General features: G+C 47.2%; 1 protein-coding gene across 3 annotated transcripts in view; it reads left to right on the forward strand.

The window, feature by feature from the left end:
* Positions 1–20,673, forward strand: part of Paxip1 (PAX interacting protein 1) — a 48,312-nt gene extending 27,639 nt beyond the window's left edge. For 2 of the 3 annotated variants that reach the window (XM_038320197.1, XM_038320199.1), the window contains 13 exons: positions 119–213; positions 3,505–3,600; positions 4,810–4,947; positions 5,458–5,579; positions 6,389–6,573; positions 7,233–7,276; positions 11,148–11,218; positions 13,148–13,250; positions 14,346–14,514; positions 16,000–16,100; positions 18,218–18,352; positions 18,439–18,514; positions 18,597–19,781. In XM_038320197.1, the coding sequence (XP_038176125.1) occupies positions 119–213; positions 3,505–3,600; positions 4,810–4,947; positions 5,458–5,579; positions 6,389–6,573; positions 7,233–7,276; positions 11,148–11,218; positions 13,148–13,250; positions 14,346–14,514; positions 16,000–16,100; positions 18,218–18,352; positions 18,439–18,514; positions 18,597–18,718 (1,457 nt within the window). In that variant the 3' untranslated portion in view covers positions 18,719–19,781. Of the gene's footprint in view, positions 1–118; positions 214–3,504; positions 3,601–4,809; positions 4,948–5,457; positions 5,580–6,388; positions 6,574–7,232; positions 7,277–11,147; positions 11,219–13,147; positions 13,251–14,345; positions 14,515–15,999; positions 16,101–18,217; positions 18,353–18,438; positions 18,515–18,596; positions 19,782–20,218 lie in introns of those variants that run through there. The other variant, XM_038320198.1, reaches the window with a different exon arrangement.
* The last annotated feature ends 447 nt before the right edge of the window (positions 20,674–21,120 follow it).

The raw sequence follows: 21,120 nt of genomic DNA on the forward strand, positions 1-21,120 counted from the left end.
TTAATGATACGGTTTACTAGATATATTAGTATATTTGTAGCAACATTAGTTTGATTATGGATTCAAACTAAACTCAACAAAATGCACTTTAAATTTCTGTTCACGTCTGTCACTCTAGTTCCAGAAGAAGGCTTTTTGCTAGGATGCGTGTTTGCAATTGCGGACTACCCAGAGCAGATGTCGGATAAGCAGCTGCTGGCCACCTGGAAAAGGGTGAGCTGGGGAAACTGGGGGCTGTGTGCTTGAGGGGTGCAGGCTAACTGCCTGCCTGGCTGGCCTCAGGCAACAAGTTCTGTGTGTGTACTCTGGTATGATGAGTGCCGTCATCAGTACTGCCCTCTGAGAGGTGCCCATCACTTTCTGGTCTTCTGTCACTTAGGGGCTAGGTGGAGTGTTGTTGGGTTTCATGGTTCTTGAAATTTCTTCAGAGGTAATGGTTACTTGTAACTGTCTTCTGGTATGATTGTGGATTGGTGGTCCATATATTTATTTACTTTTTATTTTTATGGATGCCTTTTAAGAAAAGGGAAAGTTTAAAAAGTCTTTCTTATAATCATGCTTCAAATGAAGATGGAGTACCTCCCTCCCCATTAGATGAAAACCAAGTTTAGGATAGAAACATACCTCGAGTGTTCTTCACTATAAACATTCCTCTGCTGGGTGCTAATACTGCAAGACTGGGCAGTGATGAATTGGCAGAGACTGGGCAAGCCAACAGGACAGAGGCAGGCATTGTGGTGGTGTGGGCATGAGCCCAGGGTTGGACAGGACTTCTTAAAGCTGGTAGAGGTGATCATGGGGATGTGTCTGTTCATGGGAGGAGTTAGAGCAGGAACAGGGGAGATGATCCAGACAGAGCAGCCTAATGAAGGTGTACCTGTGACACTCATGGGGACTGCCATCAAGTCAGGGAGGGCAAAGACAAGGGTTGTCTGTCTTCCAATAATACTTTATTAGGTGCTGGGATAGTACATTTTGGTTTTCCTTACCAGCTGCATAGGAAAGGGGTGGGTGGAGTAGTGATCGTGTTTTGTGTGGTAAGGAGACTTTAGACTCACCAGGAGGATGAGTGCTGGGCCAGCCAGGAGAGGATGAGGCGTGAGGATAGGGTTGGGGAGCCAGAGGGTGTCTGGGGGCTGCAGCAGCAGAACAGTGCCAAGAATTAGGAGCTGTGCCTGGAGTATTGAGAACCAGAATGAAATGTCATGAAACAATAAAGTGTGGCGTTTCATATGCTTGTTTGAGGCAGGGTCTCTCCAGAAGCTGTCCTTGAACTCTAAGGAAGACCTTGAACAGCCACTTGGGATTGCAGGCATGTGTCACCTCATCCAGTTTCTGGAGTGCTGGTGACTTAACCTAGGGCCTTTGTGTGTTAGATAAGCTTTGCCAACCAAGCCAACTCAGTTTAGCCTTTTAACTTCTGTCTGAAGGGTTAGACCGAGGGCGGCAGCACAAGTATCTTGCTTTGGTTTTGGTATTTTTCTGATTTTTATCTTTTCTTTTTTTCTTCTGAGCTGAAGATTAAAATTGCCTTGTTCTCGAGAAGCCAGTGATTTAACACTGGGCTAAACCCCCAGTCCTGCAGTACTTCATGGGAGTTGGGACAGAGAAGGGAAGAGATCTGTCAAGGACAACAGCTGTTGGGCAGACTAAAAGAGGGAGAGCAGTGTTGGAGCAGAGACAGTTCGGGGCACTTGAAAAACTAGAGGCTTAGTGAAGGAAGGCTGTTAGATTAGGGCCAGGACAGGGTCTAGGGCTCAGCAGAACCTGCAGGGCCAGTATCAAGTATCAGCTAGAGTGCTGATTTCTGATTTGAATGGCATACAGCCTGCCCATCAAATGGATGCATCTGCAGAGTAAGGATGAGTGTAGGCGTCAGCTCAGAGTGCTCACCTTCCCACACCTCCCTTGGAAGCCACTGATCCAGCAAGGAGGTGCATGGCAGCCAGGAAATTGGATTTGGCTCTGAGTAACAACAGGGTTTCTTGGGTTCGCATGACGGGAACTTCAAGTAGATGTGAAAACAACCGAACAGTTGGCTGGTGGGGCAAGGAAGGTGAGGAGATTGCTTGCTCTTGCTGAAGAAGCCAAGGAAGGTTCTAGTTCCCTCCTGGATAAGACTTCTGAAATGGCTTGGTTGGCTGCGACTCAGTTGCTTGCAGGTGACTTGAGGGAGTGCTTGCCAAGACTTGAGCTAGCCAAGGACTCACCTATGGGGCATTCCAGCTGTTTGAGTCGCCATAGTGCAGCAGTTGGCTCTTTCCCTTTCTTCCTTGAACGACTCAAGACCAAGAGCAGGATGTGGAGGAGTCTCTGGCAGTGTTGGGAGGAAGCCCCGAGGCTTACTGAGGACATGATTTGAGGACACACTTTACGCACATTTCTGTGGAGATTTTTGGGAATAAGATTGATTACTTTAAGGAGGGTGGGGTGAGGTAGTTAGCACCAGGAAACAAAACATATGCGAGGAGGGAATATTTGTCTTAGGGTACCATGGGAACACCTGGATGCCCTGACCTTTGTTAGATCAGAAGACAGTGAAGGAGCAGAGCATGTGGGTTAGAATACATTAGTAATTACTGGAGGACACAGCTCAGGTGGTGGAAAGCAGGTGAAGGCGGGGACTGCGGTTGTCTCACATCCCCTTGAAGCTGAACTTGTGAACAGTTAAGATAAAAATAAGCACTGCATTTCAAAACGGCACGTGAAACCAGCACGGGATTGAGGCCAGGTCTTGTTCAGTGTTAAGCTTACATTTCAGCTGCTATGCAGTAATGTCCAATTCTCTGTGGCGGCAGCCTTTTGACTGATAGCCAGAGAAAATCAACATCAGGATAGAACAGTTGCTTCTCCAAAACTGGGATCAGTTTTCATGTGTGTTTCATGTACAGTTTGTGTACGTGTGTGTACAGTACCCACTGCGGCTTGAGGCATTGGATCCCCTGAAGCTAGAGATGTAGGCAGATGCATGGGTGCTGGGAACCGGGCTTGAGCCCTCTAGAAGAGCAGTGCTCATTCATCCCTGATGAGGCATCTCCAGCTCCTCTAGTGTAGTTTTGACACACTACATTCTGATGTGGCTTTCTGTCATAGTGTGAAGGTTTGTAAGGGCAGTGGGTCTGCTCTAGGAGTGTTTGGTAGTTGGAAGAGACACTATTGGTGCCCAAAGAGAAGTCAAGGTGAGAGAACTGGACACCGTGCACCACCCGGGCAGCTTCACCACACACTCCACCCATCTAAATGTCAGCAGTGCTGAGGTGAAGAGGCTCAGTTTTAAGAACGTTGCGTTCTACTTTCTGTGAAGTAACTGAGTAGGACAGTATAACTCTGGAGTTCTGGGGGAAGGGTCTGCGAATGTTGCTTTAGGTACTGCTTGTCCTGTGGTGAATGGGCCATGCCAGTGCACCCTGGCTTCTCTTTATTGTTGTCTGAGTTGAAATTGCAATTCTATAGTATCCTTAATAATTGGAACTGTTGGCATGTTTTTCTGCGTCTTTTGTGTAGATAATTCAAGCGCATGGTGGCACTGTGGACCCCACGTTCACAAGCCGATGCACACACCTCCTCTGCGAGAGCCAAGTCAGCAGTATGTATGCACAGGTAAGAACAACTGGCCACCGTGACTGGAAGGCGGTGGCATTGTTATGTGTAGCCCGAGAAGCAAGTGCATAATATGTCTGTGGAACAGTGTCCAGTGACCCACACTGGCCTTGACCTCAATGTATAGCAGAAGACAACCTTAAACTTGTGATCCTTTTGTCTTTACTCCTCGAGTGGTAGAGACATGCACCATTGGACCCAGTTAGGGGCCCAAACTGAGGACCTCATGCATGTAAGATAAGTGAGCTACTGTGTTCTCACCTCACAGCACTAAGACAGCCACTTCACATTGGGCTAGATACTGTTGTGGACAGCTTTGGGCAGTAGAGGGAACAGGAAGTTCCAGGTAGAGGCAGAGAAAAGGCAGGCCCTCCTAGTCACCGTCCAGATGACCCTCAAGATGGGACTTGGCACCATTTGGGGTTTTGCAGGCAAGAGCTTCTGAGGATAAGACCCTGAGAGATCAAATAGTAAACCCTGGGCTGTAAGCTCCTCCCAGCATGACCTCCATTTCCCCCTGAGGTTTTCATTTCTTCTCTTTGTAAAAATGTTCCTGATTGGCAGATGGATGCTGCTGTGTGTGTGACAGTGACTTTAGGAACACCTTGTTAGATACTGTGAGCTTCCTCTTCTATGGTGAAGTTTAGGAGTGTGTTTTCTTTTTCTTTTATTTTTTGTTTTTTTGTTTTTATTCTTTTGGTGGTTTTTTTTTTTTTTTTTTTTTTTTTTTTTTTTTTTTTTTTTTTTTTTTTTTTTTTTTGAGACAGGGTTTCTCTGTAGCTTTTGGAGCCTGTCCTGGAACTAGCTCTTGTAGACCAGGCTGGCCTTGAACTCATAGAGATCCACCTGCCTCTGTTGGGATTAAAGGCGTGTGCCACCACAGCCCGGACCGCCCAGCGAGGAGTTTGTTTTCTGTACATGTTCTTTATGCAGGGGATAGAGAGTTTCTCTTGGGGTGGGGGGGAGTTGTGTCATTTTTGACTACAGTTTTTCTTTAAGGTTAGTTTTATTCATGTGTATATGTGTTTCTTTGTGAGTACATGAAATGTATGTAGGTGCCCTGGGAGGCCAGAGCCCTCCTGTCTTGTGGAGGTGGACTCCGATTCACTGGACCAGGGAAGGTGGCACTGTATTCTGCAAGCCAACTGTTTTCTTCCTAGTTGTATAGCAAGGAGCCAGAGACAACACGACTGTTGTTTTGTTTGCCAGGCACTGCGGGAGAGGAAGCGGTGTGTCACTGCGCACTGGCTCAACACAGTTCTGAAGAAGAAGAAACTGGTGCCACCCCATCGAGCCCTGCATTTCCCTGTGGCGTTCCCACCTGGGGGCAAGCCCTGTTCACAGCATGTGAGGCCCATCCCCTTTCCTGCTTGGCTTTCCACAGTTCTGTCCCAGACTCCTGTTTTGTTTTTCACTCTCTTCTCTGCATGCTGTGACCACTGTAGCAGTGGCCCAAGACACACATCATTTATCTCGTCAGTATTTCAAATCCTTGGATGTGTCAGCTACTGTTGGGCAGAACTTGGTCAGCACTTGTGGGTACTTGCAGCCAAAGGATGCAGAGTCTGGATGGGTGAGGGAAATAAAGACCCCCTCTGTGTGTGCTCAGCACAGTGACCTAAAACTATCTGAGGAGCGTTGTGCAGAAGCCAGCAGTACTACCCTGTGAGTGTAGTGTAGCTCTTCCTCTCTTCTTGCCACAAGGATGCTGTATGCTTCATGTTCCGTCAGTGAAGTTATTCTCATGATGCTTTCAGACATGATAGTGCCAGATATATCCCCTAATGCCATAGGAGCATGAGAATGTAGAATCAGAGCCACTTTTTGTTCATATCTCATTTGCTCTTTTCTCACCAGATTATCTCTGTGACTGGATTTGTTGACAATGACAGAGATGACCTGAAGTTAATGGCGTACCTGGCAGGTGCCAAGTACACAGGGTACCTGTGCCGTAGCAACACTGTCCTCATCTGTAAAGAGTAAGCTGGGCTTGGAAGCTGTGCCGATCCTGTTTGCCCAAAGGAAAGGGATGTGGAGATAGTTGGGTGGTTTGCTTTGTCTGGGGGAGGTGTGGCCTCTTGTAAACCAGGCTGGTCTTAAACTTATGGCAATCCTCCTGCCTCCAACTCCGAGTACTAGGATCTTAGGCACGCATTACTATGCCTGGCAGCAGTGGTTTCTTAATACATTGTACTTGGTGTGAATTTCAAGTGTAGCGGTCCATGAAAGAACTGACACAGAGGCCTTTGAGTGCTGGTCTTCCCAGATCACTGTTAGCCTGCTTTCACTCAGGAGTGTCTTTATTTTTTCATGGGGTCTCTAAGTAGCTGGCTGTCCTGGCACTCACTGTGTATGTCAGGCTGGTCTTGAACTCACAGAGATCCGCCTGCCTCTGCATCCCTAGAGCTAGGATTAAAGGTGTGTGTACCATCATTCCTGGCCTGTCAGTCTTTCTTAATAAACAGTCGTTGTCTCTTTTTAAAGAGGCATCACTGTGTATGGTCCTGTCAGCAGAGACATCTATAAAAGGCTTCACTTGGTGACTAGATGGAGTAATAGAACATGAGTTGATAAATTTAGTGCCAGGAATAGGGTTAAAGTCAGAGACTGACCCCTCTGGAGACTGGGGTTAACTGCTCTTGGCCTCCATTGTGGATTGCTGGCAGTTTTGTGGAAACATGCCTGCCACTTTTATTAGTTTTTTTTTTTTAATTAAGTTTTGTTGAAAACACAAAAATTCATGGTAAGATGAACTAACATTGACTAACTATGATTTCTCACAAAAAAGACCAAGCGGTTTGAAGTATGAGAAGGCCAAAGAGTGGAGGATCCCGTGCGTGAATGCGCAGTGGCTGGGGGACATTCTGCTGGGAAACTTCGAGGCCCTGCGGCAGGTGCAGTTCAGCCGCTACACCGCCTTCAACCTGCCGGACCCCTTCGCGCCCACTCCACACTTGGTCTTAAGTCTTTTAGGTTAGTGATGGGCCCCATGCTGTCACTGTTGTGATAGCTGCCAGAGCTGTTTGCACCACCTGTTCAGTCCCCTCTGCACATCTCCGCTCTTCCCCTGATGTGGCTGTTGGGTTTGTGTCTGAGAGACGTTTAGAGCTGGGAGCACACCTGTGTAACACAGCACTGGGTTTTAATTCTGACCTTGAGAATTGAATATTACTCAGATTGTGTTCTGACCTCCTGAGAAGCCCAGTTTTATTTAGAAGATTTTCATCCTGAGAAGGATTTTCTTTAGCCTTCATTATGCAGCTGTTCTCCCAAGGGACTGCCTGGGCCTTACAGAGGCTTCTCTGCATACCTGACCTCAGGTCCGTTCTGTTGCACAGCACAAGCTGCTCTCTGTGGCCAGCACCTGTGTATTAGCCATTGTGGATCCTGTGGCACCTCTCATAATAACTGCAATCTCCCCAGGATGGGATACCCTTGGGGAATCATGGTGTATGAAGCATCATCCACACTTGACTCACCTGTCCCGGAAACCTGAGCTGCAGTGTTCTAGCTACACTTGCCCTGAATGAGTGTTGTGGACAAGTCCTGTGTGTTCAGGTTCCATGCCTAGGAAGGACTTACAGCAGGGTTATATGAATATTCCATATGAAGACGACATCTTTCTCTTTCAGATGCATGGAGGGTCCCAGTGAAGGTGACTGCGGAGCTCTTGATGGTACGCCAGCCCCACACCCCACGATGGCCATTGCCATATGTCTTCCCCACACCACATTGGCCATTTCTGTATTGTCAGCTGCCCATACTTCACTGTGGACATTGTTGTATGTAAGCCCTGCAGACCCCACTGTGGCCACTCCTGTATGTGTCCACACTCCCTACACACACACACACACACACACACACACACACAGAGAGACACACACACACACACACACAGAGAGAGAGAGAGAGAGAGAGAGAGAGAGAGAGAGAGAGAGAGAGAGAGGCCGCTGCTGTGTTACCCAAATGCAGTGGACATGTTTGTGAATGCTAGCTTGTTTGGTAGCACACGAAGGGTGTCTTCTTTGTGCCATAAGTGTGTAACACACCAGTCTACATGTTTCTCTACTGTCGGTGTGGGCGGTGAGTGGGCCTGTGTGTGCATGAGCTTTGCTAGCTTCAGAGAGCTGTGTCACACTCCAGGAGCCGAGGAGCACAACTCTCAGATGGCGGCTGTTTTTCATAGCTAGTGGGCAAGGCCTTCAGAGACACTGGAAGTGGCAGAGGTATGAACCAACACAGGCCACAAGTCAAAGAGTTCCCTGTTCTTGGGGAACATTCCTGAGGGTTCCTGGGTAGGGTCGTGTCATGTTGGATATTCTGGCGGGCCACTTCAGGATAGAACATTCTGGAAGTTGTTAGTTGCAGATTGTCTGGTAGGGGCTATCTACATTTTTACCTTTAAGGCTTAATGAGATTGTGGCCTTGTATTAGTGTTTACTCTCTTGAGACCCGTTCTTGTCATGAGCCCACACCCTGGGGAGAGCAAAGCTTTGCTGCTGGATAGTGAGTGACTAGTGTAGGCTTAGGACTGCATGTCTGTTACAAATGTATTAACATGTTTTGTATAAGTACTTTTAGTTTGTTTTTCATTTATTACTCTTGTATTTCTTATAAGAATTCAGTCCTGCTCATCCCTGTCTTAGTCACTGTTCTGTTGCTGTGAAGAGACACTCTGACCAAGGCAGCTTATAAAGAAAGCTTTTGGGAAAGTGGTTTAGAGGCAGGGTTTCTCTGTGTAACTCTGGCTGTCCTCAGACTCTCAGAGATCCACCTGCCTCAGCCTTCCAAGTGCTGATATTAAAGGTGTGTGCCACCATGCCTAGCTAGAAAAAAGCATTTAACTGGGAGCTTACAGTTTCAAAGGATTAGAGTCCATGACCATTATGGCAGGGAGTATGGCAGCAGGAAGGCATGCATGACTCCAGAACAGGGCTTAGAACTTGCATCTGATCCACAAGCGAGAGGCAGAGAGAGAGACAGACAGACAAACAGACTGGGCTAGGTATGGGCTTCTAAAACCTTAAGCCCAGCCCCAGTAACACACCTCTTCCAACAAGGCCATACCTTCTAATCCTTCCCAAACAGTTCAGTTCCATCAGTTGGATGCCAAGCATTCAAATAATGAGCCTATAGGGCTGTTCTCGTTCAAATCCCATAACCCACAAATCCTCTGCAGTTCCCCTTAACTTCATATCCTCTTTTTAAATTTTTTAAGAAATGGCCCACTGAAGGTAGGCAGTGGTGGCGCATCCCTTTAATCCCAATACTTAGATCTCTGAGTTTGAGGCCAGCCTGGCCTACAGAGTAAGCTCCAGGACAGCCAGCGTTACACAGAGAAACCCTGTCTCTAAAAACAAAAACAAAGCCCTCTGAGTCCAATTAGTGCTGCCCATATCTGCATGGCTTTGGGGCATGGTCAACCTACCTGGGACACTCTTAAGGGAAACTTGACTCCCTTTCCAAGAAGCCATCACCTGTCAATAGCTCCTTGACTAGGGGTAGGGCTCATGTGCTCACATACCCTGATCCCCACTCCTACCCCATGCTGGAGTGCTGATCGGCTGTATCTTGTACAGACAGGTCTTATGCAGACAGTCAAGAGTAGCTGTGAGTTCATGAGTGCAGGGCCCTGTCATGTCAAGAGGATACTGGCCGTCATGCTTCCCAACCTCTGACTCCTATAGGTCCCCCCACCCCACTCCTGCATTTTTGTGTGTTTTTGAGATAGGTCCCATGGAGAACCCAGGCTGGCCTTGAACTTGTATACCTAAAAATTGACCAGAGTGCTAGGATTATAAGTATGAGCTACTATGTCTTGTTTAACCTGTATTGTTTTTAAAAATGTACTTATTTAGCCAATCACATGGACTGTGGACCTGTATAGTTCTTGCTACTCAGGAGACCAAAGTAGAAGGGTTCTTAGAGGGTAGGAGTTTAAGTCCAGCCTACACAGCATAGCAAGGCCTTCGTTTCTGTTTGTTTTGTTTGTTTGAAACAGGATCTCTTGAAGTAACCCTAGCTGTCCTGGAAATCACTATGTAGTCATGGCTGTCCTGGAACTTGCTATGTTGCCTGGGCTGGCCTAGAACTCACAGAGATCTGCCTCTTGAGTGCTGTGACTAAAGGTGTGTACCATCATGCTCAGCCCTCTTGTGGCACAATCTGTCACATACAGAGATGATTCCGGGCTGTGTGTTGCAGGACCTGCTGACTCACACTCTTGCAGGAAGCCCAGTCTGCTGTCAGATGCATATTTTTCTCTAGATTAAACTAGTAATTAGGACTTTAACAGAGCATGGCCAGCTCAGACACATCGGCAAAAGCCAATGTCTTCCCTGCTCGTGTGGTGAAAGAATTCCTAAGGTGGGCCCAGATGACAGAGTGGCAGTCAGAGTCATTTCTCACAAGCCACATGGCTCACATAAGAAGAGGGCAGGCTTCCCAGGCTGGTGGGCCTTTGTATTCTGTAGTTCCTGGACAGGCTGGTTCCCTCCTGGCTGAGGGGAGCTGTGGAAATGGTGGAAAGGAGTTTTGGACAGGCCGTGACAAAAAGAGTCCTCACCTTCCTGCAGATGGTGTGTGGTATGCTGCTTTGGCCTCTGAGGAGGCTGCTAAGTGCACAGTACAGGGGAGGTGTGTTTGGCTTTCTTGGTTGTGGCATGGCAGCACGTGTAGGAGATGTGACTTGTAGCTAGTGAGTCTGACCAGATTCAGAAAAGGATCATGAATGTAGTGGTATGAGCAAGGAAAGGTGGTGGGGTTTGGGGTTTATTTTGCTGATTTGGTGGTGCTGGAGATTTCTCAGTGCCAGGCGTGCTGGGCAGTGGTTCTACACCCAGCCCCTTTTATTAATTTTGAAACAAGGTCTTACTAAAGTTGCACAGGCTGTCTTTGAACCTCTGAGTTTACAATATGAAGGAATGAACAGTGTGGTATAGTGTAGGTGGCCCTTGAGGTGGGGCCTGCCCACAGGCAGTCTCCATTCTCCCTGTCTTGTTGGCATGCTTCTGTCCTGGGGCAGTGGCTTGGGCTGCTGGATGAGGCCTTTTGCTGAGGTGGCACGGGGCAGGGCTTGGACAACTGGTTCTGGTGCGTGAGGTCTTGCTAGGGTTAGCCCCTCACCTTGTTTTGTCCATGGCAGTGTGATCTGATTGTCACCTGACTTTCTGTTGTAGGTAGTCTTGTTTAGGGAGGTGTGTTTGCACTTATAGTGTTTGCTGTGTTCAAGTAGGGACACAAGACATAATGCTTGAAATAAAGACAGGAGTTGATGGTTCAGGGCTCTCTATGCAATGAGAGGTAAGAGCAATAGGCAGGTGTTTTAAGTATCAAGGGATTTGGTGAGCAGAACAGGAGAGAGGAAAAAGCAAGTTCTCTGGGGTGTCAGCATTTATTTGCCCTGGCCCGTGGCGTCCTAGCCTTCCTAGCACTGAAGGCCGTGGTTCTCTCCGGTGGGTGGTATTGAAGGTGGTGGGGACGTTGTCTTGGAAGCCTCTGTATTCTTGGAGATTGTTTGATTGAAGTGGACAATATTTTAATTGCAGGGTGTAAGATTACCCCCTAAGCTGAAGCCAAATGAGGTCACCAACATCCAACCTTCTTCTAAACGAGCCAGGTATGTGCAGCAGGGCAAGCCTCTTACATTACAGGTCTGCTGTGGAAGACTGGTGCCAACTGCCAAATGTTTCTGAAGAGGTTTACCCCCCCCCCCCAACAGGGTTTCTCTGTAGTTTTGGAGCCTGTCCTGGAACTAGCTCTGTACACCAGGCTGGCCTCGAACTCACAGAGATCCTCCTGCTTCTGTCACCCAAATGCTGGGATTAAAGGTGTGTGCCATCACTGCCCAGCTTCTGAAGAATTTTTTGTAGTATGTTGTGTTTGAGAGGCTGGAAACAGCTCAGTGGTTAGGAGCACTGACTGCTCTGTAGAGGACCTGGGTTCAGTTCCCAGCACCCACATGACAGCTCACAACTGCCTATATAAGCCCAGTCCTTAGGCGCTCTGATGCCCTCTTCTGGCCTCTGTGGGCACCAGGCATGTATGTGGTATATAGGCACACCCATGCACATAGTTGTACATCAGACTCACAATTCATTGTAAAATGGCATTCCCACAGCTGCTCTTTTGTGAGGTACTAAGTGATTAAGCACTTTTCTTTCTTGTTTATTGAAATTTAGAACTGTTTTCTTAAGCAAAGCTTTACCCAAACCATGTTTGAAGCCGCAGCTGCTGTGGGGAGACAGGCTGCCCCTGCAAAGCGCTCCAAGTGCACCTGAGCTGGGTGCTGGGCCCTGTGGCTGTGCAGCTCAGAGCTGACTGCTCTCAGAGAGGCTACTCTGGGAAAGGAAAGCCCAGACATCTCTGAGGGACTCGTGCTTGCTGATTGGGTGTGACATGTGTACTCTTTGGCTCATCTGGAGGCAGCATGGCTGGCCAGTAGTCCTGCCTCTCCCCCCCCAACCCCAGTGGAAGCCACAGCCAACAGGAATCAGACAAGGGCTGTGGTATCTCTATGACCTTCAAGAGCCCTTGGTCCACACTGTACTTGCTGTGAGCAGCTGTTGGGGGCATTTGCAGTCAGCATTTCCTCATTTCACCTCTCTCCTCACTCCCCACACCCAGAGCACAGCTGAGCAAAACTATTGAAATAGCCACAGATAAAGTTTCCCAGATAAAGTTTCACAGATAAAGTTTCCCAGACCACCTAATTTCCATAGAAACTGAGAAATAAGATGTGAGAAATTGAAGGTAAATGTACAAGGCCAAAGGCTTCCTTAAACTGTGCCTTGTAGTGCCTTGGTGGAGACGGGGCTAGAATTTAACAGTGTATTTGTGCCAGGACACCCTCTCAGTCTCGTTGTGACTATAACAGCAAAGAGCCACCCAAGTCACTTGAGACTTTTTATAAAAGCTGACACAAGGAATTGGGTTACTCTCAGTTGTGGAGCCCTTGCCCAGTGTGGTAAAGCTCTAGGTTCTGCCAATCCCACAGCAAAATAGTTAAATACATGAAAATATTAAAACTACACTTTAACGTGAAGAGTAAGTGGCCACTGTGCTGGAAACATGCATGTTAACGTGGAGAGTGCCCACTGTACTAGGCAGACTGGTAAATGCATGAAAGAGAAACAAGGGTTAGTACAGCTTCCTTCTCAGCACCACTGAGCCATAGTTGGGGGAGTGAGTGACAGGAGGAGCAGAATGTTGACCTTTTTCCTTCCTGTTTTGTTGGACAGGTTCTCATGTAACTAAGGCTGGTCTCAGACTCACTTTGTAGCTGAATTTGGCTTTAAATTGATCTTCCTGGCTCTATCTCCCTAGTGCCCGGATTGGAGGTGTTTACCTCCATGCTCACCTGAGAGCATTGTTCTTAGCGAGGATGATCTGGATCCTTGCTTCTCTTGGGTGTTTCAGATGGCATCCTTTGGAGTGGGAGGAAAAGGACATCATCCGTCACAGTCTCCCTCTCCCTCCCCCCAACACTCAGGCTCTTAAAGCTTCTTAAGTTCTGGGTTACCTAAAGAGCCCTGTGTTTGCATCACAGAATCGAAGACCTGCCACCCCCTACTAAGAAGCTGACTCCAGAGCTGACGCCTTACGTGCTTTTCACTGGATTTGAGCCCGTGCAGGTTCAGCAGTACATTAAGGTGACGGTTGTGTTTAAAGGGTTTCAGCAGGGTCCTCTCTGCTTGTATTTACTTTAGGCTAGACATTTATTAATGTAGCACCTAGTAGGGATGTCACTGGGTAGAGTGCTTGACCAGCTTGCACAAAGGCGCCCTCCCTGCTGAGGTAGCATGGGCAGTGGTTGTTGAATCAGGAGCAGCCTTTACAGCCCCGCTGACTTTGGTAGTCGCCTTGTTCAGTGCCATTATTTTCCTGTTCCTTACTAGGTTGTTTTGTTAACATAAAAGTCTGGGTCATCCGAATGTTATTTTTATAAAGACTTTCTTTAGGCTCCTCTGCCGCTTCTCTGCCCGGGATTAGTTCCCTGGTGAAGGAGGAGGCCGCCCTGGGGGTAGGGTGGGTGGGTTTGGGTGGTGATAATAGACATTTTGAGAGAACTCCAGAGAGGTTGGTGGGATCTGGTAACTGGTAGTTTTGTTTTGGTGGAAGATGGTCGATTATTCCCTGACTCTGTATATATTCATATACTTTCTACTTACAAAGTAATTGTTTACTTGGTGTGCTCTGTGTGTTGGCTCCAGGGTGGTGCGCATGTGCCACAGTGTGCATCTGGAGAGCTTGTAGAGTCAGTTCTCCCTTCAAGCCTGTGGATCCCAGAAATGACTGTTCGTCAGCTTGATGGTAGCTGCCACTGAGTCATCTTGCCATCACCCCCTTCTTTAGCTATTCTTTTAAAGGAAGCCATGACTAACTTTGCTGCTATAAATTTAGTACAATTCATAGCAGGGCCGTTACAAGGTCTGTTACATGCGTATACCTCAGTCTCCCAGTTATGCCGCCGTTAGATGGAGATGGGGTTCATGTGTTTCTTATTCTCTGGTTCAGCATAGAGTATCTGTAAAGCAGTGAGCCCTGGAGCCTCAGGCTGTTTAGATGGGAGTTACTAACTTCTAGAGAGTTGGTTTGGGCACAGTTTGTGAGGCAGCCATTGGAGGCGCTCTGCTTTCCTCCTGTGGTTTGCTTTTCCTGTCTTAAGTGCAGCTGAGGAGGGCACTATCAAGGCCTGTTCTAGCACTGGTCTCCCGTGTGACTCTCTGCTGTGTTTGCGGCTTCAGAAGCTGTACATCCTGGGTGGAGAGGTTGCCGAGTCCACGAAGAAGTGTACCCACCTCATTGCCAGTAAGGTGACGCGCACTGTGAAGTTCCTGACGGCCATCTCGGTGGTGAAGCACATCGTGACTCCGGAGTGGCTAGAGGAGTGCTTCAAGTGCCAGAAGTTCATTGGTGGGTGCCGTGCCCACGGTGCTCGCTTGCTCGTTTACATATGGCAAAGTCGGGGCTTTACTTGGATTTACTTATTCATTTAAGCTCATAAATTTATTTCTTATCAGAGATTGTTTTGATTGACATCTTTGTATTCTGCTAAGACATACAGCTTTAGTCTTTGAATGCATTAAGGGAGAAGACAGTTTAGTCTTTGAATGCATCAAGGGAGAAGACAGGCTGAGCATTGTCCTTAGTGCATTTCATTTAGAAATCTGCCTATAAAATGCAGTTCCCACAGCACCGTAAAGTCTCAGACAAGAACACCTAGCTGTCAACAGGAAGAACAGCCACATTCTCTCATTGGGGCCTTTTGATGAGCTGCAGAAACTCCAATAGGAAGCTTCCTATTAGTTACCCTGGGGGCCGGAGTGTGTAGCTCTGTGGTAGAACTCTTTCCTACTCTTGTAGTCCGCCTGCTATCAAGGGAGGTAAGTGAGACAGAAACATCTGTCTTAGTTACGGTTACTATTGCTGTGGTGAAATACCATGACCATATCACAGTTCAGCATGCAAGGAAGCCAGGACAGGAACCAAAGCAGGGTGGAACCTGGGGCAGGAGCTGATGCAGAGGTCATGGAGGAGTGCTACTTAGGGAGATGGTCCACATGACTTTCTTAGCCTGCTCTCTTCTAGTACCCAGGACCACCAGTCCAGGGTGAACTATTCCCAATGCGCTGAGCCCTCCCTCCTCAAACACTAATAAAGAAAATGCCCTAAGTCTTTGATATTGTCTGATCTTATGGAGGTGTCTTAGTTAGAGTTTCTATTGCTGTGAAGACACATGACCACGGCAACTCTTTTTGCTTTTTGGGATAGGGTTTGTGTAGCTTTGGGAACCTGTCCTGGAACTAGCACTTGTAGACCAGGTTGGCCTCGAACTCAGAGATCCACCTGTCTCTGCTTCCCGAGTGCTGGGATTAAAGGCGTGTGCCACCATCGCCTGGCCACCATGGCAACTCTTATAAAAGAAAACATTTAATTGGGGTGGTTTACAGTTTCAGAGGTTTAGTTCATTATCATCATGGTGGGACATGGCAGTGTGCAGGTAGACATGGTGTTGGAGAAGAAGCTGAGAGTTCTACAATCTTGATCCACCAGCAGCCTAATAAGTCTGTGTCCACACTAGGTGTACCTTGGACAAAGGAGACTTCAAAGTTCCCCCTCCCTGCAATGACACACTTCCTCCAACAAGGCCGTATCTAATATTGCCACTCTTTTGAGCTTGTAGAGGCCAGTTACATTCGAACTACCACAGCGGGCAATTTGAGGTTCCCTCTTCTCAGATGACTGTAACCTATGTCAAGTTGACATAAAATTAGTCAGGACAATACCTAAGTGGCAGGGTGAGTGTGACTGTGGGTAGTGTATGCTGCCTTCATATGGACCTGCCTCTACGCTGGGCTGTGCCTTTCAGACTGTTCTGAACACTGTTCTGTTTTCCAGATGAGCAGAACTATATCCTGCGAGATGCTGAGGCAGAAGTGCTCTTCTCTTTCAGTCTAGAAGAATCCTTAAAGAGAGCCCATGTTTCTCCCCTCTTTAAGGTATGCTGGGAAGGAAAGCCCCACAGAGCTACGTAGATGGCGACAGTGACGCGGGTGATGGCTGGGATCACCCAGTTGTTCTTTCTGCTTCATGGCTACTCTTTCTGCAAGGGAGTATGGCTAATCGATGGAGTCTCCCTCTCGACCAGACTGGGCTGGAACTTGGTATGTAGACCAGGCTGGCCATCAACTCACAGAGATCCTCTTGTCTCTCTTCTCCTGAGTGCTGGGATTAAAGCTGCGTGCCACCACACTTGGCTGTAGGAATCACTCTTTGCTCTGAGGAAGAAATTGCTACAATAACGTAATGAGTAGATCTGTCAGAGAGAAAGGATTCAAGAGTATGTTGCTGAATAACTGAGCTGGTTAGAAGTTTATATTTTAAATACTTGCCAGATAAGAGACTTAGGACAGTTGGGAAGTAATTTTTGTATCAAAGAATAAATAGTCAATAAAAATTATTTGATCTTTGAACTTCTTAGGAATGATTTGGAAGCTAAGGTTCAATTTTACCTCCAGGGGTTTGAGTTTTCAAATTGTTTACCTGTTTGTGTGAGGGTGTTGTGATAAGCCTAGGAAAGCTGTGTCAGTATAATTTCCCATTCTGTTTGTAGTCGCAGCAGCCCCTGTTGGGCAGATAGCTGTGGCCAAATGCCATGCTTCCTTGGAATTTTACACAGGCTGGCAAATATGTGCTATGATTCTGCCTTGGCATAGAATGCTTTGGTTCTTGTAGTAGTTGGCACAGCTGTGGCAATGCACTATTATAAAAATATCTTAGATTCTAAAAGAATGGAACTTTTACTGGACCTTATAGTGGAGCTAATAATATACCTTGGGGTTACTTAAGACTTAAGACTCTTTCCTACTGTGTACCAAGCCTGTTTGATTAACCTGCCTTTAAGAAAGCCATGTAGGCCGTGGTGGCACATGCCTTTAATCCCAACACTCAGGAGGCAGGGACAGGACAGAGGTGAGTTCGAGGCCAGCTTGGTCTATAAAGTGAGTTCCAGGACACCTAGAGCTGTTACACAGAGAAACCCTGTCTTGAAAAACAAGAGAGAGAGAGCACGTGTGTGAACGGGCAATAGCAATGTGACAATCAACCAATCTAAGTAATTGTCTTGGATTTCCCATGTAATCAACCTTTTCAACCTAAGCTAATGCATAGCTGTACTTAAATTATTTCTTCTAAGTCCCTGATCTAAGAGTGCTGTATGTCTTGAATGTGTGTTCTGATAATCTTAGCTGGAAGCAACAGATAGGCTGAAAGCCATCTTAGACAAATATCCACCATAAATGTTGAGTATAGCATTTGGATACTCTTTAAACAGCCATGTCTATAATACTGTGTTCTCTGGATTGCTGATTGTTCGTGGGTGATGCCTTTTGTGTTGATTTCAATGATGTTGATTTCTATGCTGTTCAGTAAAAGGGCAAGGAAAACCTTTGTGAAGGACAGAAACAGACCAAGGGGCAGGGACAGATTCACAAGATAGCCTTCAGGCAGGCACAAATTCAGACTCATACAGTAAAGAGGATGGAAGACACGGAGAGAGAGAGAGAGAGAGAGAGAGAGAGAGAGAGAGAGAGAGAGAGAGAGAGAGAGAGAGAGAGAGAGAAATTCAGATTTTTGGCTACATGACATCAAGGGAATTCCTTAGATTTCCATCCTAATGCAACACGCAGTGCATTATTGGACTCAGAGTTTATTATTAATGTCTGCAGATTGATCCCAAGCAGTTAATTGTGGTTATTTTTACTGATGACCATAGGCCATATTCCATAAAACTCCCTCTGTGTATGTCTGGATAGATAGGGAACTGGTGGGGAATATAACCTTAATAGATGTAGAAACTTAAATATTTTGTCAAGAATCTCAGAACTGGATATTATGGCCCATTCCTTTAAATTCCAGCACTTGGGAGACAGAGTCAGGCAGATCTGTGTGAGTTGGAGGTCAGTCTGGTCTAAGAAGAAAGTCCCAGGACAACCAGGTCTATATAGAGAGAACCTGCCTCAAAAAGCAAAAACACGCATGCAAAACTCAGGGTCTGATTTATGAAAAGTTATGTGCAATCAAAAACATTTAAAAGCACGCTTCTGTTTATTTCTAGACAAAGTATTTCTACATCACCCCTGGCATCTGCCCGAGCCTTGCAACGATGAAGGCGATTGTAGAGTGTGCAGGGGGAAAGGTGTTGTCCAAGCAGCCGTCCTTCCGGAAGCTCATGGAGCACAAACAGAATAAGGTAAGGGAGCAGAGCCCCGCCCCGAGAAGTCAGCCCTGTCACGCACGGGCATCTTTCCTTTACTCATGAGCTCTCTCTCCTCCTAGAGTCTGTCAGAGATTATTTTAATATCCTGTGAGAACGACCTGCACTTGTGTCGAGAGTACTTTGCCAGAGGAATAGGTATGGCTCCCCACGCCTCTGCAGCGGCTTGCGCGTGTTCACAGTGGCTTTGTCCTAATGGTTTTGGTTCTGTTCCGTTCAGATGTTCATAATGCAGAGTTTGTTCTGACTGGAGTGCTCACACAGACACTGGACTACGAATCATATCCTTTACGAAGGTGCATAGCGGGGACAGGCAAGGGTAAAGGTGCATTTGCAGGTTGAAAAAGGGACACCATGGTTCTTGTCACCAGACCTTTCCCTTGCTGTTGTAGAGTGTACAGTCTGCAGCACTTTTGAGAGTTCTGTCAACAGGTGACAGACTAAGGACCGGTCTGGCTCATGTAGGTGTTCCAGTTGATAGTTAGGCCCCATAGAAAATGATTGGAGCTAGCATCTGAGAGGTGTGTTCTGCACTCCACAGCTTGATAGCAGCATTGTATAAGTTACAGCTGTGGCGGGGTCGGCTTAAGACTCCTCGGGCTGTCAGGCAAGAAGTACAGCCTGTTAGACTGTTTATAGTTCACAACAAACAATCGCCAGTATTAGTTTGAGAAGGATAGAGATTTTTGAAAGGTTTCACTGTGTTGCTGGCTGGCCTGGCACTATGTATCCCAGCCTGGCTTCAAACTCAACTGATACTCCTGCTTCAGGCTGAGTACTGGCATGCGCTTACGGGCGTGAGACACCATGCCCAGCTGAGTGGTTGCTTTAGTGTGTGATCTGCCCCCATGTTTTATGTTTTGCATCCAGGTCAGAGTTGTGTCATCACTGGCCCTCGTCTTTATAGTGTCACCAGCTGAGTGAATTACCAAACACTTCCTCTTAGTCTCAGAGAGCTCAGTAAAATGTAGGCTAGAAGACTTAGCTGGGTGGCACTGAGTACAAAGAGTGCCAGGAGCCAGCATGAGTACCAGGTGGGAACCTCCCTTTGCCACTGAGCTGGGGCAGTGATGGGAGGCAGGTGTGCTGCAGCATCAGGTCTTGATGTAGCATATTCCTCTTGAGTCAGCTAGAGAGCCTGTGCACGTCACATGAGTTTGATAAGACCTGGGTGTTAGAGTATGCAATGGAGGGAGTTTGATAAGGACCCGGGTGTTAGAGTGTGCAGTGTGTGTGTGTGGGGAGTTGATAAGACCCGGGTGTTGGAGTGTGCAGTGGGGGGCGGTTGGTAAGACCTGGATGTTGGATTGTGCAGTGGCGCGCACGGGAGGTGGGGTGATAAGAGCCAGATGTTGTAGTGTGCATTGGAGGAGTTTGATAAGACCCGGGTGTTGGAATGTGCAGTGTGTGTTTGTGTGTGTGTGTGTGTGGGGGTTGATAAGACCCGGGTGTTGGAGTGTGCAGTGTGTGTGGGGGGGGGGTGGGGGTTGATAAGACCCGGGTGTTGGAGTGTGCAGTGTGTGTGTGGGGGGGTGTGGGGGTTGATAAGACCCGGGTGTTGGAGTGTGCAGTGGGAGGCGGTTGATAAGACCTGGGTGTTGGATTGTGCATTGGCGTGTGTGTGTGTGTGTGTGTGTGTGTGTGTGTGTGTGTGTGTGTGATAAGACCTGGGTGTTGGAGTGTGCAGTGGGGGAGTTTGATAAGACCCGGGTGTTGGAGTGTGGATGGACTGACCGTCTTGGCTCCCGGGAGGTGCTCACTAGTGTTGCCTCTCACGTAGAGGCTCTGACTTACTGTGACCCTGCTGCCTTGTGTATGAAGACTTTTCCTCAACAAGGCCACATATAAATTTAATTGATGGCTTCTGTGTGTTGTGGGCCTGGAGCCTGGAGCACAAGGGTAGCTGCTGGCAGCGTGCACACAGGACTCCCTCCCTGCAGAGGACTTGTTTTCCAGCTCTGCCTTAGGGAGAGACCTCTACCAGGAAGACAGATGTAATACTGACTGCATCGTGTTAAGATGTGTGATCTTATTCTAGGAAACATAAATTATGTTTTGTATTATATGCCTAAGAGCCCACATTAAGTCTTCGATTATTAATTTGCCAGGTTTTTATGTGTTTTCAGAAAACTGTATGAAATTTCATCTACAAATAAAATTATGTAAATAAAGACTTTGCTGTCTAAATTATGGATGTAAGATTTGAGATGTTTTGTACTTTGATTATTTTTATTTCTTACACTTTTCTTTTATATTGATAACTTGCTCACATTTAAATAAATGTACTTTTGAACTTAGAATTGAGTGATTATTTGTAATTTCATATTCTTTGCATAACTTAAATGATTTTCTTCAAACTGGATAGCAGTTTGAGAAGTTTCACTGTATTTTTAACATAATTCTTTATTGATTCTTTGGGAATTTCACAGTGTGTACCCCAATCCTGCTCACCTCTCAGTCCCTCATATCTGCCCCTCACCTCTGCAGCATACCCTACTAAAGAACCTTCCTTCCCCCCCGCCCCCCCTCCCAAAAAAAGTAAGAACTAAACAAAAACTGTCATGGGCCCTGGGAGGCCTGTGGTTGCCTGTTGCAGTCTGGTTTTGCCACGTGGCATCAGTGGCGTATGGACACATAGGCACGCACAGTGAAGGCTAATCTCTTGAAATGGTGCGTTTATATCCCAGGTTACTCAGGAGGCTGTCTGGCCCTGTGAGCCCTGAGAAAGTGGTCCAAGAGACGAG

This window comes from Arvicola amphibius, chromosome 2 (genome assembly GCF_903992535.2).
Source record: "Arvicola amphibius chromosome 2, mArvAmp1.2, whole genome shotgun sequence".
Classification (NCBI taxonomy): domain Eukaryota; kingdom Metazoa; phylum Chordata; class Mammalia; order Rodentia; family Cricetidae; genus Arvicola; species Arvicola amphibius.